Source organism: Alosa sapidissima, chromosome 14 (genome assembly GCF_018492685.1).
Source record: "Alosa sapidissima isolate fAloSap1 chromosome 14, fAloSap1.pri, whole genome shotgun sequence".
NCBI lineage: Eukaryota > Metazoa > Chordata > Actinopteri > Clupeiformes > Clupeidae > Alosa > Alosa sapidissima.
Window position 1 is genome coordinate 3,575,435 of NC_055970.1, and position 25,000 is coordinate 3,600,434.

The 25,000-nt window shown below is 45.4% G+C and overlaps 2 protein-coding genes across 4 annotated transcripts in view; both read right to left on the bottom strand.

Annotated features, from left to right (window-relative positions):
* Positions 1 to 25,000, bottom strand: part of LOC121681988 (RNA-binding Raly-like protein) — a 77,937-nt gene that overhangs the window by 21,831 nt on the left and 31,106 nt on the right. For 2 of the 3 annotated variants that reach the window (XM_042061960.1, XM_042061959.1), the window contains exon 3: positions 68 to 118. The exons of the other annotated variant lie outside the window; for it this stretch is intronic. In XM_042061960.1, the coding sequence (XP_041917894.1) occupies positions 68 to 118 (51 nt within the window). The remainder of the gene's footprint in view (positions 1 to 67; positions 119 to 25,000) is intronic. 3 annotated transcript variants of the gene reach the window in all.
* On the bottom strand, positions 12,807 to 13,531 carry LOC121681989 (protein BTG3-like). Its single transcript, XM_042061962.1, has one exon. The coding sequence runs from the start codon at positions 13,417 to 13,419 to the stop codon at positions 12,814 to 12,816; it is 606 nt and encodes a 201-aa protein (XP_041917896.1). The 5' UTR covers positions 13,420 to 13,531; the 3' UTR covers positions 12,807 to 12,813.

Genomic DNA, 25,000 nt, shown 5'->3' on the forward strand with positions numbered 1-25,000 from the left:
CCTCTGTCTCCTGTCCTGACAGACAGACAGCACTTAAAGGCTCTCCAGCTCCGTCCACTGACAGTACCTGTCATAGAAGTCCTCCTGGTAGCAGTCATAGTCCAGGTCATATTCTGATCTGCAGAGAGAGAATGGGAGAGAGAAAGAGTGAGTGAGAGAATGAGGGAGCAAAGGAGAGAAATAAAGACAAGGACATGGGAGCTGTCAGATAAGCTGACAGGCTTGACATGTCGACTGCCTTTATTCAAACCTGGCTGAATGACACATCTGGTTTCAAGGGGAAGACAACTCACCAATGCCACACCACACAGACAAAACACAGCAGCACAATACCCCGGATAAACAACTTTGATTTTATGAAAAATTACTATGATTCCAAAATGAAGCCAAAATGCCCTTCTGTAGGTTTGCGTGTTTTAAATTCGGCTGTGAAGCATGTGCACATTCCATGAAAGGCACCTTCTTTTCATGCCTGGCAAATTGAAAATATTTGTTGCTTTTCAAAAATCATTTCATGGGGGATATGAAAAATGCAGCACCACAGGAAAACAAACAGCCACAAGTCTGCAAGAAACACAAAGAAAATGACTCTAAACTCGCAGTCGACTCGGTGGTGAGATGAGAGGGAATCGATTTGTCAGGTCTGGATTTTCATTGGCAGTTTGGGCTAATGGCAGCATCTCTCCCTCATGAGTTCATCCTGATAAGCTAACAAGCTAGACAAAACAGGGCAAACCCGAGGAGGGAAATTGCCGTGGTACCCAGAGGAGGAAAAATGCAGATCTTTCATTTTAACAAAACTACACACACACACACACACACACACACACACAGAGGATCCTAAGAATCAGCAGGATATGCCTTCAATGCTCCCAATTTCTCATTCAGTTACTGTTCTCTAATGACTGTATTGCTGTATAAGTTTAAATTGAAAGAGTTGCAAAAATCTTGCGTGGATTGAGAGGATCTAGAGTCTGCATGAATTGATGGAGTCTAAAAATATTTTATATACTCAATGCAAGGTGAATTCTGTCATTGAACTACACATTATATTTAAATTACACTGAATTAATGAAATATCATATATGTGAAAATAACATAGGCTCCTAAAGAAAAATGAAGAAATCAGCTACTCACTGCCTCAGCTCAGACATACAAATGTATTAGGTGTTCCACGTTTAGTGTGTTTAGCCAAGGAGATCTCAAATAATTGTCCTAAGCCATGCATCAGCAAACATGAGCTCCACACAGCCTCTAACATATTCCATCTCATTTACTCTCTCTCTCTCTCGCTCTGTGTGTGTGTGTGTGTGTGTGTGTGTGTGTGTTTCATGTAGGTAAATGCTAGTCCAAAGAGATTACACTCACCTAAACCTGTCATCTGCCTCACTAAGCCATGACTGAATACCACAACCTGTTATGTACACACACACAAACACACGCACACACACACACACACACAGTTGGCTTCACAGTGAACCTACACGGATGTGTGATTACCTTCCTGGAACCCAGGTTATTAGCGTGGATATGGAAGTTTCTTTCCAACTGCATGCGTATTAGTTGTCTGTGTGTGTGTGTGTGTGTGTGTGTGTCTGCCTCATCTTAAGCGGAATGAGTAAAGCAGGGGAGGTCAAAGTGACATTAAGCCCTAAACACTGAGCTGCTCATTTCCTCCCAAGCAATTTTTTGCTCAGCGTATTCCTTTCTTTGCCCCTCCTACCTAAACCTCTCTGCGTAGAGGTCCAATCCTTGCCGTCGAGCTCTCTGCCCAGCACCCTCGCAGCGCATCGGCAGCTCTCTACGCGCAAATCTGGTCTCTGACCTCCTGCGTCAAGGTCAGCGCTAGCAGCCGAGGAGAATCTCCTGTGCCGTTTACATCCGAGCGCAATATATAAATTTATATCCCAGCGCAATATATAAATTTACATCCGAGCGCAATATATAAATGGAAGAGTTTTCCACATACGCCTCATGTTCTTACAGTGCACGAAGAGAAAATGAGAATAAATATTTGCGTGTGGCGCCTTAATTTATCTTCTGGGTTGTGTGCTAGGGTTTGGGGTAGAGGTAGCCCAGCTCTGGGCTATCGATGGGAGGGACATGCATGGCTGAAGAAGCTAGTGGAAAAGAAGCCATTTTAAATTCAGCACAGGGCAGTAGTATAAATATAACACATAAAAATATCAGTGTGATCAAGAGAGAGCACGCAGTAAACATCTTAAAAGCAGAGGCAGCCAATTAGAGAGAGAGAGAGCGAAGAGAGCTCATCTGTGCACTGACCTCAATGAACAACACAAACAGAAGCAGTGTGCATGTACACACACACACACACACACACACATACAAACAAGGAAGCACATACACACACACACACACACACACACACACACACACACACACACACTCACACACACTCACACACACACACACACTCTCACACATACACACACACGCACACACACACACACCTTGCCTATGGACAGAGGCACTCATTGTCTCAGTACTGCCTTCTGGATAGTCTCCAAGCCCTAATCTCCCCGTGGCTCTGGGTGAAGTGATGTATGAGTGAACATATCAGTAGGAGCAGAGGGAGGAGCCTACTGCTGTTTCCCATCCACTCATGTTTGCTCACTGCACAGTGCAGGATGTCAGGTTAACTGGCCTGACGCCAGATTGTTCAGTCACAGAGTTGACTGACACACAGACTGCATTCCAGTGGCGTTCCTTTAAATAGGAGATCTGAATAGGATGACCTAGCCTCACTGCATCCTATAGAGTATGCCATTATTAAATGCACAGAAACAAATATACAAATACGCACAGACATGCATTTGTTCGTGTGTATAGACACACACACACACCTAGACATCCACAAACACACACCTACACACATGCTCTATATAAACCATCGGATTAAAAAACAATAATTCACCTCCATTCCCTCTTAAGCCTGCAAACAACACATAAACGTATGTTCTCAGATGCAGCAAGTGTGAAGTGGGGAAGTGGGCGTCCGTCAGGCATCCATCTGCAGTTGCTTTGCTCCCACTGACAGTTAGTGGTATGAGGAGAATTACACCCCCCGCACACATTTATTTCAAACTACCTGCAGCGGCTTTCTACTCGCCTCTGCTGTGCGGACACATGGAGAGAATGAGCAGGTTGAGTTTTTGGCGGCACTCCGAAAGCAGCCAGCAACAAATAATCTGTGATAACTGTCAGTGTTTATGCCTGTTATGTGCTTGCCGGCAGCGTTTTATGATCTTGCTTGGGGTGTGAGTGGTTTCAGTACAAGGGTCTGTTTTTCCAAACAGATCTTTAATCTGTGATGGCGGAAATCTCTACGCTTCTGTATCCAGCTTGTTCTCCTTCCCACCGTCTGAAGGGCTAGGAAGTGTGTTGATTTGTTTATGTGTTTGTTTTTCTCTCTCAGGTACACGCTGCGAAGCTAAATATCTTCCAAAAAAGCAATGGGTCTGTCAGCTGTCTTGCAGAGAGAGAGACAGAGAAAGAGAGAGAGAGAGAGAGAGAGAGAGAGAGAGAGAGGGATGAGTTGTTATTAGCATGCTAAAAGCACTATTACAGCGAGGCTACGTCTGGCAGCAATCACGGATATTATGATGCATGGGGTGACACAGAGGAGTCAAGCGCCGATGTAAATAATATTTGTCAACGCCCTTGTTAACGGACCCTTTCGATGACACTGCACACACTATTAGCAGTGTTGAATCCCGCCACTTCACACTAGGAGAGAGAGAGAGAGAGAGAGAGAGAGAGAGAGAGAGAGAGAGAGAGAGAGAGAGAGGATAAGGAAAATGAGAGGCCTGTATGATCTTGAGCAAAGTCAAGATGAAGTACTGAAACACTGGCAGCCCACTGTCTTCCTCTTCCTACAGAGACAGGAGGTGTCCTCTCAGAACGTTTCTGCGAGCTCACTCTCCCTCCCTCATTCTCTATTGGGTAATCTATGCCACTAGGGAACAGACAAAAAGGCGAGAGAATGTCCAAAAGCACCCGTTTCAACACAGGCGTTTGCCAGACAGCTATTATTTTCACATTTCCCCCATGACTGGCAAGGATGTCTCACTTTCCAAGCAGGCCTCTTATTTATGGATGTGATAATAACCCTGTTGCCCTAAACGTGAAACTTCCTGTATTTGGATTTTCTCTTGTGATTTTTGTATTCCTTTTTTGATTTCTTTTTTCCTTTGGCTGAAGTGTCGTGAGAAGGATCACTTTTTCAATATCAAGGGATGTGACCAGAATAGAGATCACTACACTTCTCCAGAGAAACACAGGCACAGAATGAAGACTTAGAAAATAGACTTCCGTATCCTTTGTGATATTTTTTACATTGTGTGTTGCTACAAGAGCACATTCTCTTCCTCAGTTCCATTTTAATCTGTCACTGAAGGAGCCTGGGATGTCTCTCCAACACACATGAGACCCTGTGGTTGTACAGAGTGGATTTAGAGGGACGTTGCTGTAGAGACAGAGAGACGCAGAGGATCATATGAGACAGCATCAATTGAAATGCTCCTCTCTCAGCTTTTGGGCACCAATGTATTTCTTCATTTCCTTGGGCAAACAATAAAAAGATGTTTTTAAAAACGTGTTTTTGTCACGTTGCGAAAGTGACTCTAAAATGAGATGCAGCAGTCCCTTTCAGAAGTCTAATTAGGATTTGAATCTGAGCCATTTTATTGTTCAATACAGTCGTGCTGTTTTGACAGAAACAAAACTCATTGTTTACTATTTGATGAATCCTTTCATATAAAGAGCACGATCCAACATCATAAAAAGCCTGATTCGTCAGAAATGATATACAAATTACGGTCCAATTCTCTATAAGTATGGACATAAATGATTAACATACACACATGTTCTCTGGACATAAATAATTAACATACACACATGTATGTGCATGGAAGTCTTCAAAATAGTTTTTTGTAGCCCTGTATTATGCCTGTGGCATAATGCATTAAATGCATAATCAAGAATGCACCATCTGGTATTACAGTATCAATTGTTATACCATTGCTTGGTTGAATGTCCTATTGTGATGCACTCTTTAGAAAGTCAATTAACTTTTATATATTTGCACACCTACAAAGTAGTTCCTGTTTTTTGGCCGTATTACACTTATACTGTACATCAATCATCAGTTTTAGCAAGAAGCTAATGCACTTCCAGGTGTAAGAGCTACTCTAGGTGTAATCGTGGCCACATTACCACCTTACTGTAAATGTGGGTAACTTCTACTACCCAAATGCTGTGTCATCCATTATGCAATTTAGAGTGTACATTAGTGTGACCTTATAGTAACCTTTCTATGGTATCATCTTGGACAAATTAATCATTAGGATTAAACGAGAGAATGGATAACACACTTAAAATATAAACTCTACATTGATTTAAATATTTGCACTTTTTCCTATAACAACTGGACAACACAAGGCAGCTCAGCAGTAGAATTGTTTCCATTTAGCATCAGTAAAAAAAAAGAGCTTTACATATATGTCGTCATTTATTATTTATCCAATCTCTGGACATTCCCTCCACAATGTGAGCCAGAGACAGAGAGGGGATTTAAAGTGTAGGTAGGCCTATTAGACATTTATGGAAGGAGATTACCTGTGTGTGAGTGTATGAGGAAATCATTGTGTAAAGTCTACTGCATGTGTTTCATTTACTTGGCAAAATATGTATGTAACCCATATATTTTGTCAAACAAATAAAGCCACAAGTCGAGCTCTTTCTTTTTCTATCTCTCTCTATCTCTCTCTTTTCCTTCACTCTCTCTTACTTCTCCTCTCCCATTCTATACATTTTCTTAATATCGTTATATATATATATATATATATATATATATATATATATATATATATATATATATATATATAATTTTTTTTTTTTTTTTTATTTATTTATTTATTTATTTTTTTTTCTATAGTTTTTCTCTATTACCTTGCCTACTCTCTGATACGTCCATATTTATTTTATGCTGGTCTCTAGACTTTATTCTTGCACTGCTGCACGGTTTGACTCATTTGCACCATCACCATGACACTCACTCACACAGAGCACCTTACTATGCACAGAGAATCACAGGCTCAGTTCCTGCCTCAGTCATTGCAAGCGCCTCTTGATTAATCACCCACTATGTGGATACTGTTTTTAGAATTGATTTAGATTAGATTAAGTGTTATTTAGTATAATTTGTATTTTAGTATATTCTTTATCTTCTACTGTCCTTGTGTTTTTCTGCTGTTGAATGTGTGTGTGTGATGTCTGTATGCTACTGAGACCTTGAATTTTCCCTTGGGGATCAATAAAGTATCTATCTATCTATCTATCTATCTATCTATCTATCTATCTATCTATCTTCTCTCCATTTTCTTCACCCTTTCTTCCTCTTCCTCTCCCATTCTCTCCATTTTCTTCATCTCCTCTTCCTCTTCCTCACATCCTCTCCCTTCCTCTCTTTCTCTGGGCTCTGTGAAATGGGCTGGTCATGGCTCTGTCATGACAGAAGCAGTCCCATTTAAATTCTAATTACCTCCACCACAGGCAGCCTGGTGTCAGGGGCTGAGAGGGTCACTCCCGTCCACTCTTTCTCCCTCCCTCGCTCCCTGTGTCCGCACGCACGCCCTCGTCCAGGAGAGAGCGATGGACAGGGGTCGCCAAAGGCTAATTAATTTCTTTTCCTAATTTCTCGAGCACCAGGGCAATCCATTAGATATGGCTTATTATAAATCATTCCAGCCCTGCTTCCCATGCAGAAAAAGAAGGGAGGGGGGAATCACATGTGTCCGTTATGTGTGGGTGACTGACCATTTGCTTTGTAAGTGTGTGTGCGTCTGTGTGTGTGTGTGTTAGAACGTGTCTATGTGTATGTGTGTTAGGCTGTGTGTGTGTGTGTACATGTGTATGTGTGCTGGAAAGGTAGGGAGAGAGAGAAAGAGAGAGAGAGTGTGTGTGTGACATGTGTGTGTGATTGTGTGTGTGTATACATGTGTATATGAACTAGAGTGTCTTATTGTGTGTGTGTGTGTGTGTGTGTGTGTGTGTGTGTGTGTGTGTGTGTGTGTGTGTGTGTGTGTGTGTGTGTGTATGCAGCTGAATTGTGCTGTAGGCACTATATCTGATGGAGAGGCCTGTTTCTCGGCGTGAGTGCAGTTCTCTGCTGCTGACTAAACAGTAGACCCCGTGGAGTAAGCAGCTCCAGGATCTGTCGCTCAGCCATTTCCAGTCCTCTGCTCTCGCTCTGCATCTTGCCCAGCAAAAGCCCTGGGAAGAGGCCACCTTTGGCCCAGCAGATTAACAGCCCCTCCTGCCTGGAGCAGGAGTGGGGAGGATCTAGATTAACAGCCCCTCCTGCCTGGAGCAGGAGTGGGGAGGATCTAGATTAAGAGCCCCTCCTGCCTGGAGCAGGAGTGGGGAGGATCTAGATTAAGAGCCCCTCCTGCCTGGAGCAGGAGTGGGGAGGATCTAGATTAAGAGCACACTGCCTGGAGCAGGAGTGGGGAGGATCTAGATTAAGAGCACACTGCCTGGAGCAGGAGGGGAGGATCTAGATTAAGTGTACATGGAGCAGGAGTGGGGAGGATCTAGATTAAGTGCACATGGAGCAGGAGTGGGGAGGATCTAGATTAAGAGCACACTGCCTGGAGCAGGAGTGGGGAGGATCTAGATTAAGTGCACATGGAGCAGGAGTGGGGAGGATCTAGATTAAGTGCACACTGCATGCAGAGATAGACAGAGAGAGACTAGAGCCAGCCTGGCCAGCATTGTACATGCTATATTAATTTACCTTTTGAATTATTGGTCATATTAATGATGAAGTAAAGAATATTTATAAACAAACAGTCCCAGCTCCTGCACTAGGGATGTTTTCAGTCCTATGCAAAGCTACAGTTTTACATTCTAAAAGGTATAAATACAAAATGCTGACAAACAGATACACAGACAGACAGACAGACAGACAGACACAAACACACACTCACACACACACTCACACAGAGACACACACACACTCAAACACACATAAACACACACACACACTGTCACTCTCTCTCTACAACACACAGGAGCCGGAAAGTAAACAGCACCTCTCTGTGATTTTAAAAAAGGGCAGAGTGATCGATCCAAGTGGAGCAAAGGAGTAAACAGTGCTGTTAGGCAAGGCTGCCTGTCTCCGCACAGCAGGCAAAAGCACCAGGGAACACACAGCACCGACAGCAGCACCACCGACAGCAGCAGCACAGACAGCAACAATGGCAGCACAGACAGCAACAGCAGCACAGACAGCAACAGCAGCACAGACAGCAACAATGGCAGCACAGACAGCAACAGCAGCACAGACAGCAACAGCAGCACAGACAGCAACAATGGCAGCACAGACAGCAACAGCAGCACAGACAGCACACCAGGGCACACACCAGGGCACACACACCCACAACACACACCAGGGCACACACACCCACAACACACACCAGGGCACACACACCCACAACACACACCACGGCACACACACCAGGGGACCCTTCTGGAGCTACCATGGAGCTGCAGCACAGGTCACAGAAACACAGAGCAAGATCTAGAATGTTTTCGGCACACTATCCATGATGTCAGAAGACTCAAACAGAAAAGGAGAGGGCAGTGTGTATTAAAACTCCTTGATAAGTCAATGGGGTGTATGTAGTATGGGCGCTCCTTTGCGTCCTTATGTATGATTGATGCCACGCTGTCTGTAGGGCTTCATCATAGACATGTTTTACTGGCCATGAGGACTTTATGGATGGCTGTCTAGTTGGATTGTAAACAGAGGTCTCAAGGGACAGAGTGCTGTGGCAGCACATCATGGTAGTCAGGCAGCAGAGAGCACTTACTGGATGCGGTCCTCTCCCTCTCTCCCTCTCTCTGTCTCTCCCTCTCTCCATCTCTCTCCCTCTCTCCATCTCTCTCCCTCTCTCCTCGACAGGGGCCTGAGAGTCCCAGGGGTGCCCAGACCTCTCCTCCAGAATTAAAAATGACCTCCTGGCTTTCTCTTAAATGTCAGATTGCTCCACACACACACACACACACACACACACACACACACACACACACACACACACACACACCGTGTTCTCATCAGAGTAATGGTGCATGTCAAGTGAGCCTATTGATCTGTGTTTAAAGGAGCCCTTGTGGGAAGGTTGGGTGGACATGTGCACACAGTCCAAAGTACACTCTTCATTTGGATCTGTAAACCCCTGAATGTTTCGGGGAAATGTGCCACAAAACAACAGCGAACATACGTGTACCAGAATGCATGAGTGTGCCTTGGTGCATTCATGCTCATGGAAGAGGCAGGGAGAGAGAGAAGAGAGAGGAGGAGAGACAGAGAGAGGAGGGGGGTTGAGCATGTGTGTGTGTGTCTGTCTGAACCTGCCAGCTTGACCACTTTGCCTCTCATCACCAATGTGACTTCATCAGCACAACAGTACAGACAGAACAGAACACACACACACAGACACACACACACACACATGTGCACGCGCACAGAGACACACACACACACACACACACACACACACACACACGTGCACGCACACAGACACACACACACACACACACACACATTAGTATTTCTTGCTGCCCACCTGCAGTTGTTGTGTGTGGACGAAGGCTCACCATAACAGGTCATTAGTTATGAAGTAATGAAACGACTCAGAGCTGAAGATCACTGACAGCAGAGCTACTGACAAGAGCTTTTCATTGCTGCTATTGTTCAAGTGCATTTTCAACACTGAAGAGCCTTGTTTTGCTTCCCCTTTTCTCTCTCTTCTTCACATGCACACACACACACACACACACACACACACACACACGCACACACGCACACACACACAAACAGACAGACACACACACAGACATTTTCTCTATCATCTAGCTTATTCTCACTCTTTCTCTCACTTTCTCTCTCTCTCCCTTCCTCCCCCTCTCTCACTCTCTTTCAATTCTGCTGTTATGGTCCATTTGTCATTTGGCTGAGCAGAGGAGCAGAAGGGCAGCAGTGCAGTTGTTTCTGAAAGCATTACACCGCCCCGCAACCAGAGAGCCAGCCAGCCGGGGGAAGGTGAAAGGTCCCCCATGACTGATTTCAGCAAAAAGCTGCTGCCTGATCGCTCTGAGTTATACCTCTCTCTTGCCCTCTCTGTCTCTGTCTCCACCTCTCTCTCTCTCTCTGTCTTTCACTCTCTCCCTCCATCTCTGTTCTCGCTCTCCACACACACACACACACACACATACACCCTCCGCCCCCTAGTCTTCTATTTTCCCATCACACTCTCTCACTCTCGGCCGCTGAGGTCTTTGGCACTCTGACCACCCGCACCCCTGAATGTACTGTAACACCCCCCCCCCCCCCCCGCGCGCCCCCCGCCCCCCGCCAACCTCTACTCTTGCAGGAGTGTTTCCAGGAGCGGATTGATTTATTCTCAGATAATGTTCACACTCAGAAATGCCCTGTGCTGTAATAAATCAGGGAGCCTGGCGGTGTGGTTAATGGGCTGGAAATTTGATTTCCTGCCACTTCAGCTGTTCACAAATCGAAGGGAGTAAGATTAGAGCTGAATTACGAGAGTCCAAGAGAGAGAGAGAGAGAGAGAGAGAGAGAGAGGTGGAGAGAGAAAGAAGGGAAGAGAGAAAAAAGAAAGGAAGAAAAAGCAAAAAGGAGGGAGAGAGAGAGAGATATAGGCTTGAGGTAAGGAGAGGGAGAGAGAGAGAGATATAGGCTTGAGGTAAGGAGAGGGAGAGAGAGAGAGATATAGGCTTGAGGTAAGGAGAGAGAGAGATAGGCTTGAGGTAAGGAGAGGGAGAGAGAGAGAGATATAGGCTTGAGGTAAGGAGAGGGAGAGAGAGAGAGAGAGAGATATAGGCTTGAGGTAAGGAGAGGGAGAGAGAGAGAGATATAGGCTTGAGGTAAGGAGAGGGAGAGAGAGAGAGTCAAACACGTACTTTGCATAGGAAATGAGGATCAGACACAGCACCTCCTGGGAGCTAAAGGATGGACTCTATGTGGACACAAACATAAACCAGCATTAGCAAGAAGCACACCTCACTTACACAGGTGTACATGTGCACGCATACACACGTCACAAGAGCACTAAAATACACAAATACACACACGCACGCACACACACACACACACACACACACACACACAGGCAGACAGACAGACAGACAGAATAATAACTATAGTTTTGCTGTTGACTGCTGCTCACCCAGCATTCACCATATGCAGAGTGCATCGCGCTTATCATTCACTCAGACGCGTCAGGCTGCTTATACGCCTCTGACTAGCAGGAGATGGGAGCACCCGGATGGTAATCAGCACCACATACCCCTGTCCCAAACAAGAGAGACAGCGGAGACAGACTACCTCTGCACCGCTGAAATTTCAATGCAGACATGAATGAACAAACAATTGGGAAAGAGTGGGAGAACAAGTCGACAAAGTCAAAGAAAGGTTGAGGGTGTCTACGAATGCTTATCAAACAGAGGGTAAGAGTGTGTCTTTGACAACTGTGTTCGCATGTATGTATGTATGTGAATGTGTGTGTGTGTGTGTGTGTACAATGCACGGGGATGTATAAATGTGTGTCCAGAGAGGAGTATGGAGGAAGATAAATTGAGAAATAGAGAGAATCTCTAGGATATGTCTACAGTGGAAGCTGCCATTGCTCTCTGCACCGTACCCATGCTGCCCCCCCCCCCCCCCCCCCAAAACACAAACACACACACACACACACACGCACACAAACATACACGCGCTTCCTCCAGTTTTAAGTGAACATTTCCTGCTTGGCGTGCAAGAAATTTTTCGCTTATTGCTTCCTTAAGGTGACCACAGGCCCCAGCATCAATCTACCTGTCCTGGGCTTATACGTTGGTTGGGGGATGGGGTAGTGGGTTTGGTGAGGCGGAGGAGGGTGCTGCCTGCCTCAGCTTAGTGCAGGTTAAACGCTGCCACAGCCCCCAGTCCACATAAAGCACTGCTGTTGTGGAAAAGTGCTGAATCTTTCTGCTGCATACGCACACACACACACACTTGTGTGTGTCATTTGTGCTGGAAATGACAGCCGAGGCAGCATTGTTTCAGGGCTCCCAAGCTCTCTATCAGTGGCCCTAATTTGCAGTACAGGCTCTGGGGCTGAACCCAGCCTCCGCTTTACACACCAGGGGGCACAATCTGCTCTTGCTCTCGCTCTCTCTCTCTCTCCCTCCATCACATACAGTCATGCACACACACATTAGTTAATAGTAGGTCTACTTTTGTGATTGTGACATAGGCATCACCTAAATTCCTTACAGCTCGGTTAATTTCAGGTAGCAGTTCCTTCTGAAAGCGGAGTTTATTCAGTGCTTAAATCACTGGCAGACTGTCTCAGCCAACTTAAATATATGCACATATGAAAAAAAAAAATGTCCACCAGCTAACCAATGTAGAAAAATATTTTCCATACAATAGCATAGTATCTCGCCCAAAAAAACAAATTCTGACACTACTCAACATCAAGCCAGAGGGTAGCTGGTAGCCTACCCATAAACATTGGGTTGTATACAGTAGGACTACAATATATATTCAAGACTTATTCAGCTAGGCTATGGTTATGTAATGTAGGAGAGTTTTGTCCATAAGCAATTTACAGAACATGTCTAATAATAAAACATCGTACATATAAAATTATATAGCTTAAATTAAACAAATAAATCATAAATTATTTATTGTTGAGGAACACAACTCGGAGGCCAAATAGTAATTCAGAGAGAATTTAATTTGACAACGGACTCGTTGTAGATTGGTCCAGAAAAAGGCTGTCTTAACCGGGAAGGAGCGCAAATTTTAGCCAGTTGGAAAGAGCGACGAGTGTTGATGGGAATGTTAGTACGCCCCTGTCCCCTGCCACCGCCTTCTCTGTCAGATGAGGAGCTCCAGTGATGACTGGCGATAATGTTCTCTACAGCGGTAATCACCTTTTTTGTCACGTCCACTCCGTTTGCGCTCTCGTCTCCGGAGAAGCTGGCAATTGTGCAAGCGGGTTTCTTCTCACCGTATCGGCACACCACTTCACCTGGGTCTATCCATAAGGTGAGTTCGCGCGGCAGGCCCAGGTCAGCGTACTGTACACCGCTCTTCTCACAAGCCAGCATCAGGTCAGGGTCCTCTCTCTGTGCGCTGTTTATCCTGATACACCTGAACGCCTGACCTTTGCTGGGGCTCTCATTGTACCAATGGCCCTTGTACTTGTCATGCAATGCTATCATGAGCCGTTCCACAAATAGCTCAACTTTCTCTGACTCCACTTTTCCCGTTTTCTTTATCAGTCTCTTCAGAAAGAACACAACTGCTGCAATTTCTCTCTTCATGTCTTTTTCCGGGATAACTTGTGGGAATTTGTGAGGCAGTGAGCTAACACATCGCGATGTGCGGTACGGTAGATTATGCTGTAGAATTGTTTGTTCTTGAGTGGAACGCCAAAAATGCAACCATGGCAGCCTTTATTGGGCCACTCAAGATCAATATTTCGCCAGGACTAGCGCAGAGATCGACCAGATTGCCTAAACACTGTGCTAGTTTTGGCTTACTTGTATGCCAGGATTGTGTCATCTTCTGGCTAAGTAAAAACATTTGTTCACTAATTGTCCACAGCCTGCAATCTTAATATGAATGTTTCGCATTAAATGGGTAGGCCTCTCGTTTAAATCAGGAGTGTCAAACTCATATCAGGCAGTTGGCCGGATTTGTTGGTATTAGACCCTATGATGGCCTTCGTTGTCATGGTCATTATATTTTTTCTGCTTGGGTATCAGAGTGTTATTTGATGATATACTCCTTTACTGTACAAATCTGCTGTCATATACTGCTCTTTCTTTCGTGAAATTCCCTACTTCCATGTCAGTTTTTGCTGGCCTATTCCTTTCTGAGGATGGTTTGTAATGCTAGGTTTAATCAGTTTATCATATATATTGTATTATATTTTATTATATTATATTATTATAATTATATTAATATCATATTACATTATTATAATTGCACTGTATTTCATAATTTGTGAGCCTATACTTTTTGTCATGTATTGTATTGAGTTTGTTATCTGGGACTCAAGTAAAGCATCTGCTTACCCACATATGTCGCAACTCTTATTCTTTCAGAATAAACCACATCACTTAAATATGTCACCAAAGAAGTAAATAGAACTTCATATGTGTAACACTAGGTTTAATCAATTTATCATATCATAGAGATATTTCTTATTACCCATTGTTGAAGACAACTGGATGTGAATGTCTTTATTTTCTCCTCATTTCCCCTTCCTACCCAAAACATCTGGGGGGGCCGTATGAAACCTGCTGGCGGGCCTGATCTGGTCCCCGGGCCTTATGTTTATGTTATGTCTAGATATTTATTTTTACAGAGACATAATTTGAACTGATTAACTTTTACAGCACGTATGTAGCCTAATAGAAACTGAGTTTATATAAACATTATTTCCAAAAGTGGGCCTCCTACCACTTTCCTCTTTCCTCCACAACTGTAGTAACCTCTCTACAATGAAAGTTGCTGGACTAGAGATTTGGCTGCATCCTTTTCTGCTGTCAAAGCAATTGCGGACGAGAAGAAGAATGGAGACCGCACCTGCCCCTGACTCCTGTGATAACACAAAAAGGGACCCCTTTGCGCCTCCACCCCCCCCCCCCCCCCCTCCCCCACCCCCACCACCCCCCTCATTGCTTCTCTCTGGCTTAACAATAAGAGTCGACGGAGTCATCCATCATTGCCTCCATTCACTGCTGCACAAGCCTCTATCAATGCAGTAGCCTACTCTCACCCCCACACATCCTTCCCAACTCACTCGGCCCTCCCTCTCCACCTGAGTCTTTGGTTCTCCACCTACCTTTGTTCTCTATATAGTCTCTGACTACCACCATTTTCAAACTCCCTTTCCCCTTGGGACTCCAGGTGGCCTTGTGTAGCACAGTCTCTCTGTAGGTGTTCACTCAGAGGCCCCCTCGGAAACACCATTAAAACCCCCCTGTGTCCTATGTGAACCAGCTCAGAACAGAAATACTCAGAGGCACTGAATGGACATTGGGCCAAGGAGAGTTCACTGGAGTTTCAGGACTATCCGGGATGTGCTGTTATGGAGATATGGGTGGCTTAACGGGGTGGGGAGCTGTCAAGCTATTTCTTGATTCGCTACAGCAGCACTAAGGATAGCTGCAGTCAAACATGCTGTTTTCAAAGGTGACAAAGAATTCATGCATTTTTCTTAAATATACAAACGCTTTGCGTAATACATTATATTCACTATCGGTTTTCATCACTACATTTCATCACTAGCTATGTATACTGTTAGAACTGTGTATGTGGCAAATAAATCTCTCTGAATCTGAATTTTGGTCAATATTTAAAACAATTATTCAATGGTTTTGAAAACAATGATTTTGGAAAAACAATATAAAAAATCTATCTGAAAATATTGATTTAAAGGTAAAACGAGAGAACATTGTTGCAAAACGGAGTGCAGCTAAATAATCATTATATTCCGGTTGTTGTTTTTATAATCATTGGAAGTCATACTTGATAATTGATTGATTACTTTGATTAATTGCACAGCCCTAATACACTATACAGCATGAAAACATATTTCCAGTTTTTCACAGCACATGCTTATCACAGTATCCCCAAAAATATAAGACTAGAATGATCACTTCAAGTTCACCGCCTGAGGTTTGATGTATTACCACTGAGCATACAAAAAATATATGGAGGTGGCTAGTTATACACATCCCTGGCCCCAGTTAATGAATAATACACTCTTGGTCTGTCCACCTCACATAAATTATGTTGGACTTTGTAACACTCGGGCCTGCATACAGAGAATAACTAAGAATGAGAGTAGAACCCTATTCAGTAGTACTGTGATAAGACACACTGAACATGTCAGGGCCAATTCTGACTGCAGCCTGTTATTTCTAATGCAGAAGATGGAGAGTCTGCCACGGACTCGCAAATCACCATTTTCCCGCCTGCTGTTTCTTGTGGACAAGGATTTTTTTTTTCTCTTCATTTTAGCCTTCATGATTGTTTCATAACACATTGTTCCAAAAAGAACAGTTTATAAACCAATGTTCAGATCCCTCCCGGCTGAATGTTCCATTTAAACTGTAGTTGGCGGCTCAGCTGTTAGTGATGGCAGATTGATGGAAATTGAGGCATTCCGGGTGAGTCAGAGGCTAAGGATTTAAAATAGCTAGCCCCCCAAAAGGGGCTGCCGTCATTCAGTCTGATATGGAGTTTCCAGCTGTCCGCGCAGGGGAACAGAGCAGCGCGAGTGCCTGACCTGGGCATTGTGTGTGCTGAGCCGATAAGCCCCATTATGGAGCCCGGAGCAACCCTGCTTACGGTTACCCTTAGGCACTGGATCAGCTGCTGCCAGAGCTTGGAGATCAACAGCCACTGCCATTACCATGCATGCTGATGGATTTAGTGATAGATACCATATAAACAATAATGATGCACACTGATGGAGTCTAGTCTAATTATGCCTATTGCCTTTTGACATTTTGTTGAGCTAAATAAATACCACTGTTCATTTAATTCTCTCTCTCACTCTCTCTTTCTCTCTCTTTCTCTCTCTCAATGACCATGTGCCGAGGGGAGCGCATGTGCTTCCCACTAAAGCCCTTTATCACAGCTCGGCTGAATCAGATACTGAATCTACCCCATGGCTCTGGCTCCTTCAGTATTTCCCATATCTCCATCTCCATCTCTCTGCCTTGCGCTGCAGCATAATCTATCAAAGCAATGCGAAACATTCGATAATCAAGCAGGAAACAAAGCTTTGTCGAAAAAGTCTCACAAGGACACTGATGAAAAACCCACTAAAATACACTTAGAAAGTCTTTCAGAGGTGTTGAATATTACGTTTTCAGACAAAAGTCCTTCAACCCCAAATATTACCCACAATACACCTACTATACCCACAGGGAGGACAAGCCACATGCCAAAGAAAGCTCAAGCACAAGAGACCTAAGTAAGAAATTTAGAGTAGGCAGACTGTATGCATGGTTTTGCTGAAACTCATGATAGCATTTTTTTTTCGCTAACCGTTGGAGACAGAAAGTAATAAGCTGTGCAAAAACTGTGACAATTGACCTCATTATGATGACAAAACCGACTTTCAAAATGTTTGAGATGAGCCAGCGAAGAAAACTGGGCTGCAAAGTAGAGAGCCGACAGAAGGAGTGAAGAGAAAAGAAGGAGTGAAGAGAAAAGAAGGAGTGAAGAGAAAAGGAGTGAAAAGGAAAGAAGGAGTGAAGAGTAAAGAAGAGTGGGGGAGGAAGGGGAGGAAGGATAGAGGGCAAGGCGAGGGATGTGCAGTTAAAAATAGCCATGGACAAGGCTAGATGACCCACACCAGGGCTGCTGTGATCAGTGAAGCGATCACTGCTGGACTCCCGGGAAGCCTCAAGGTGTGTGTGTGTGTGTATGGATGTGTGTGTGTGTCTGTGTGTGTTATTGCTGATGCCTCTACTAAACTTGTGTTCAGTACGGCAGACTCTGCTGTCTCCTCACACACATTTTGTGTGGAGTGTGTGTGTGTGTATGTGTGTGTGTGTGTGTGTCTCATGCTGTACTTACTGGTCTACTGTCACATTCCTGGTGAAGAGGACAAAATGTGCCTATCAATATAAAGCCTCCTTTACTGCAGGACCGTTGCCGCCCACACTTGTGTCCTATTGATCTGTTACATATAAGGCCATTGATCGATGTGCAAGGCTTAGTGGTAGCTATTTCATGCTTGGTCATTCACAGCAGTCAGGCCACTACGAGTGTGAGAACGAGCTAATTATCATTAATCAATTTTTAGGCACATTCAGTCTCCCCCGCCACCACCACACACACACACACACACACACACACACACACACACACACACACACACACACACACACACACACACACACAAACACACAGACACACACACACACACAATCAATATTAAGGACAATGAGCTCAGAGCCGTTTACAAATACACACTATCCACACAGACACACACACACACACACTCACACTATAACAATGTGTCTTGAAACAAACAGGCCATGCCAAATTTACCAAACATCGACTGCAACTAGGATAGACACACACACACACACACACACACACACACACATGCACAGACTAATGTGCAGCACTGAGTGGTTGCACAACACACCCCGGCAGTTCATGGTTCTAGCGGAACTGACAGGGGGCAGGCCAAGCCGTATCGATTCCAACACCCACTGGCCCTGTAAGAGCAGGACTCCAGTCGGGCAGATGGAAAACAGCTCAAGGCAGAGAGCCGACTGGGAGAGCGATCCGTCTTCATCTGGACTGGTGGTCAGGGCAGGACACAGCCGAGAACCAGGTTACGCCTACATAATCAGAACACCAGCCAGAAATCCCCAACTGAGAAATTTGTTTGATTTACAAGGAAGCAATTATTCCCATCTTCAGGTCGAAACTTTGTGTGTGTGTGTGTGTGTGTCTGTGTGTGTGTGTGTGTGTGTGTGTGTGTGTGTGTGTGTGTGTGTGTGTTTGTATGTAACACAAAGACTGTGCTCACAGAAAGTGCCATTTACAGAAAAAACATCTGAGCAGACATGCACAATGCTGTGCACCTGCACTACGATGCACACACACACCCACACCCACACACACGCACACAAAAACACTCACACACACGCACACAAACAGACACACATACATATACAGACATGGTTTAGAAATGCCTGCAGCTACAGTACTTTAGAGTAGGCTGAGATGCATCCCGTGGTAATTGAAAGTGACTGGAGAAGGCTATTGAAGAAAATAAATGGACGTGGTGGAGAGCAAACTACAGTCGATAAGATTAGTATCACATTATTAAATTGATCAGGCAAAGAGTGGTATGGTGTTATTGCCTCGCCTTCAGCTGCTGAAGGTAGAACATTAACCTGAAGAGCCCCAAAGGGAAGAGAAGATTTATCTTGATCAGTCTCAGCGAGAGAGAGAGAGAGAGAGAGAGAGAGAGAAAAAGTTTTATAAATGGCTGTCATGTGATAAGATAATCAATAGTGGTTATCTCCTGGGTAAGCAAGTCAATACTCCAATGTAATGCAATCTGCTCTGCGAAGCACTGAGCAATCACACTAACTTATGCACAGTACATCCACTGACACAACCTTGTAACTTACAGGAGTAAATGGTTACAGACCATAACAGTCCATGGTTTTAAAAAGAGACATGTTTTAAGTTTGTCGTACCGAAGTTCCTGTTTTCCAACAACAAATATCCCACTTCAGTGTATGTCTTGGTAGTGCTTTTAAGTATACAGCCTGCATTTACATTTTATTGTATTTGCGGCTCCGGAACCACACAGCATTAAGAGAAAAAGGGAGTTCTTATTTCATCTGTCACTGTCCGTCGGAATAAAGTGCTTCACTCTGGCAGTGACAGATAGACCAGCTTTGTGGCTACAACAAAAATCCATCCACAGTTATCAATCAATCAATGCATCTTAAAACAATGAGCATCCCCATCTTAAGAGTGCATCTCTCTCGAGCTGGGTGCTATCAAAACACTCTCACCAACACTAGAGGCTCACACTCTATTGTCCTTTTTATAGATGTAAAAAATCATTAAGGAACACTTCAAAGGCCTTTTATTCCGGAGAAGCATCATACGAGGCTTTTAAATCCTAAACGTCCCTGACAAATGGCCCTCATTCGCAGCCAAGGAAAATGGCAACTAATAAAACAGAATTAGAGGCTTCCGCAATGTTCGCCACGTGCCAATTTCTGCGCCACTGCAGACTCAGCTGAAAGTCACGCTCTGAAATGCAGAAGAGGACAGGAGAGGAGATAGAGGAGAGGAGACCAGCGTGCTGGACTCCATTTAGAGTCTGCATGATAAAGAGCAGGCAGCCGACGAGGAGGAATACCAAAACACAAATATCTATGCAAATGCATGTGAAAATAAACTCAAGTAGGCGAGCAGGTTTGCACAAATAGATACACACACACACACACACACACACACACACACACACACACACACACACAAACAAACCTTGTACACAAAAGTACAAGGACACACACACAGCATACACATCCACTGACTTACAATAACAGGCTCACATATAAAGATATATGTACTGTATCCTCCATTGGCCTTTCCCTCCCACACTCACAGAGCATACAGTGAAGCTGACACTCCAGGCATCCACAGGCCTAGAGCAGTAATTACCCGATCAGTCAGTCAGACAGAGAGAGAGAGAGAGGGACAGAGACATAGAAAAAGAGAGCTGGTCCATGGCCTCTCCTGCCTGGCTATACTGTCCTCCCCAGGCTCCCCCAGCAGACCTACCCTGGGTCTGCTCTCCCTCCCCAGGCCATCAGGCTCATTCACAGGGGCCAGCAGGAGTCCTCCACCTCCACCTCCTACCCCACTGCCCTTCCCCAACAGCACCGACCTCCATCACGCTACCCCCCCCATTACCACCCCACCCCTCCACCACCCCCTGCCTCTCTGCTCCCTTCCCTATTAACTCTTCAGTCAGACTCTCCAGCTGCTCTTCCAGGCCCAACACCATTACAGTAACAGCCAGACTGACACATCCATTCCCCCCCATGCAGACTGACGGTTGGTACAGCCACTAGGGCAACAGAGGTGTGCATCAACTGTCACTGGGCAACAGCAAGGGCTGGACTGGACCAAAGAGTGATGCAGGTGGGGGGCGGGAGGGGCAGGGTGGGGTCCAGGGGACAGGAGGAGTCAAAGTTTCCTGCAGCTGTCAGAGAGAGTGGGGCGCGGCCAGGTACTTGGGAACGTGGTTCCATCATCACGCAAACCAACCTCACTGGAGGGAACTCTTTTTTGTCTTCTGAGATGATCTGAGATGCAAGGAGAGAAAGAGAGAGAGAGAGAGAGAGAGAGATGAACAGACAGAAGAGAGAGATAGGCAGAGAAATCCAGTCAGAGAGAGAGTTTTGGCGAGATGGAGAGAGAAAAAAAGAAGAGAGAGAAAGAGAGAGGGAATCACGAGTGTCACGAATCACGAGTGTCCCCGCATACAGGAGCTGGTGGTGAAGCAGCCGTCATAAAGCCTCTCTCTCTTTGTCCTCTGCTGGTCCAGCCCACCGCGTGACCCTTGTGGAGATATGAAATGGACCTACGAGACGAGCAGCTCCAGGGCAGTGTAATGACCACGCCGCCCAGGGACCTCCTTAATGCAGCCATGGGAGGCAGATTGCGGGGAGATAGTGTGTGTGTGTGTGTGTGTGTGTGTGTGTGCTCCTACCCACACTGCATACTTAACCTCGGACATTAACCTGCCTCATATAACCGCCGCCAAACACACCAGAAGGGGCCGCCGGGCTGCGGAGGGTCCCGTTTCCGCTAGCGCTGCGACTGGGGCGGCCATGATGATAACCTTGGCCTGTTTGAATTGAAGATTAACATAATCTGACTTTCAAATCAAGTGCAGGTTTCAGGTGCACGCCGAGATTAAAAAAGGCGTGGGGGGGGGGGGGGAGGAGGAGGAATGGGGGGGCTGGGGGGGTGGGGGGGCTGTTATTATAATTGTAGAGCGTAACAGATGTGAGTAACTGGATAATATTCATGCATTCATCACCGACACACCTGCAGGGGTAATCTGATTAAATGATAGATTAAGCTAATCTCTCTGTCAAACATGGGGAGGACAATGCAAGGTTGGAACGCGAAAAAAGTGAATGTTCACCTACACCCCACTCATCTAAACAAATAAATAAGTAAATAAAAACATGCCACAAACACAAACAAAAACAAGAAGGAAGATCAACAAACAGAGTTAGCGAAGGCTACGGGCAGATGCACACACATCCATCTGTGTGGGTTTTTCCCAGGACCTGTGAAGGGTAGCACGTCCATTTATCATCCGGCGCTTTAACATCAGTATCATCCTGCGGACTGAAGTGTGTTTACTGTGTGGGATGGGCCCGCCATCGAACGCATCGCTGGAGACCATCTGTGGCAGGCACTACACAGAGGAGGAGGAAGAGGAGGAAGAGGAGGCAGCAGTAGCCAGCCACCTTCAACTGACTTTGGATGTGTGAAGAGGAGAAGACAGGGGGAGAGAGGAGGAGGAGAGGAGAGGAGGAGGAGAGGAGAGGAGGGGGAGAGGAGGGGGAGAATAAAACTTCCCTCTTCTTTCTTGTTTTTTTCTTCTTCCTCCTCTTCAAGCCTGATTTGTGGAGGCGAGCACAAGAGGTGAGGCTGCTCTTTAGGGTTTCAACTGAGCCGCTCATTTTACCCAGCCAGGCATCTCCTCCTCAGTCAGCACAAGCATGCCTCCCTCTCACTCCAGGCACCGTCAGGAGACAGGCCAAAAGTCACATCCACCAGCGCCCGGCTCTTTTGGTACCTTGCCCATATTATTTGAAGAAGGATGCCTTCACTATAGACACAGGTCTCTTTAGCAAAAAATTGGATGTTCTGCTGCTTCAAGGCGCAGTCTGACTTCTCATGTGGTAATACACCCCCGTGGGCTCTGTCTCATTTGAGCCTTGGCCGAGGCGCCGCGTCGCTGTCTCTCTGAGGCGTGATCGGCCTCATCTCCGGGGGGAAAAGCCAACCTTCCTGTCGAACACGGCGTCAGATCTCATCAAACAGACCTGAGTCACCTAATCAGCCGCTCCGCCAGGGACCGATTCCCCATTCATTACGAGTGTGTGTGGGGAGCTGCATGGGGGAAGGTAAAGAGGAGGAGGAGGAGGAAGAGGAGGAGGAGGAGGAGGAGGCAGGGGAGACAGCAGCACCTCTGTGGACTCTTATATGGCGGGCTGCGAAGGTAAGAGATTGGCACGGCCGTGACATTTTGACATTTGAAGCCTGGCCAAAGTTAACCGCTGCGATAATTCCACCCTGTCTGCAGAAAGGCTCCACTCAGCAGGGGGTCCTGCTAGCTGTGACGATGCCAAAAGCCTGCTATCAACGGCATGGAGGAGCAGCTATTCCACTGTGATGTTATGCTGTGCTCTTGGAACTAAAATATGTGACAGAGGTATAGGTTTTAGCTCTGTCTCACTTTCTCTTTCTCTTTCTCTCTCTCTCTCTCTCTCTCTCTCTCTATGTGTGTGTATTAATGGCACATTGGTTGTGTGTGCGCATGTGACTGTAAATACACAAGATTTGACTGACAACCTGATAAGCTTTGAATGAAAAAGAAACTACAATATTACGTTTTCCACCCCAAACACACACCCTCACATTCGTTGACGATCTGGCATTGGTTCCTTGGCAGAGGGAGAGCAATTCAGGCACAGTCTGTTTGTGACAACAGACCGTAAATCATTTGGTAATTACGAGTCTTATTGGGCAGGTTGGACTGGAGCATTTATTAGTGGCTGTTTGTATAATCTAACATCCATCAAACCCTCCCATCTCATAAAGCCTTGCCTTAATCACAGATGCCATGCACAAAGACATTCCTCTTAAAGTTTTAGTCATGCAATGCACCTCTGAATTTATATATATATATATATATATATATATATATATATATATATATAAGGTTTAAGTGTTTTGTTATGTTTTTGTAGGGTGTGCAAAAGTGATCAGAGTGTCAGAGTGTCCACCTTTTTAGTGCTCTGACCTCTGTGGGGAAATGATGGCAGTTTAGACGTTAACCTGAGAGCATTCTGATACTAATAAGGTAAATGTTTATCACTTTCAATGAGTCAGGATGCTTGATGATGCGGTAAAGAACTAATAGCAGTAGATCATACCATAAAAGTCAATTCCAGAGTTAACAGGACCAGTGAGTGGTTTGAGATGACCTATTACATACAGATGTCTGGAATTTAAGCCCGTCGCAATTTAGCAGAGACAGCGAATATAAAAATACAGATCCTCTGTTTGAATACAGACAGCTTGTTCTGTTAAGCCAGGTAGGTACGTCTGCCTCGCTCCATTTTTCAAGGTCAGAGAAAAAGTGCAGACGCCACCTCCACGTTTAACACTCCACGCACACCTCCTAATCCAACAGACCTCCCGCTATCCGCCTCTCCGCCCCTCAGGATGACTCACGCACGCGCTCAGTAGGGGTGGGGGGACAGCAGTGCTGAATAACAGGGATTAAGCGCAAAACAGACACTCAGTGGCTGGATTTTTGGCTGAGCCCGCAGAGAGAAGGCCGATTAGGCCCAGCAGTTAGTGGACTTGGGTGGGCCCGATATAGACTGCTGGGATGGGGCTGAAACAATGCCACCAAGATGGGGAGGAAAAGAGAGGGATGAGAGGTAGAGGAAGGAGGGAGACATGGACTGAAAGGATGAGAAAGAAAAGGAGAAAAATAAGACAAGGAAAACCAGTGGAACCATAATGAAAGGATGAGAAAGAAAGAAGGAAAGAAAGAAAAAAGAAATTGACAAAGACCACAAGTGGAAACAGAATAAAAAGGATAAGAAAGAAAAGTCAAAGAGTAAGAGTGAAACACACAGAGAGAATGAGGGGAGAATGGCTCATCTGAGGGCTCTGCAAAGAGGTAACCATGGCGACAGACTGACCAAAGTCACACCAGTCAAGCACTCTGGCAGAGGATTATACAGTGGGGCGAGCGAGGGGGTCTTCAGAGGGGTGGACTCCCAGTTCAGGAGCTGCTGCCTCATAATTGTGTGAAGTGCTGGGCCGGGCGCTAAGCTTGGGAGAGGACAGGAGAGAAGGGAAGAGAAGAGAAAAGGAGAAGAGAGGAAAGAAGAGAGGAGAGGGGATGAGAGGAGAAGGAGAGGAGACTCCTGGAGATCAAAGGGGCTCATTACCGCTCATTGTGCTGTGTGAGCCAGAATTAATGCACCAAGTCAAAGCTGAAAAACTCAAATGAACGTGTGTCGCCCTCCCAAATGTTTACTTTCATGACCTCCTACGGTGGGAAATTGCTTT

Bases quoted from the DNA above. Each gene is read 5' to 3' on its own strand.
- LOC121681989 (XM_042061962.1), bottom strand. From the start codon at position 13,419: ATGAAGAGAGAAATTGCAGCAGTTGTGTTCTTTCTGAAGAGACTGATA.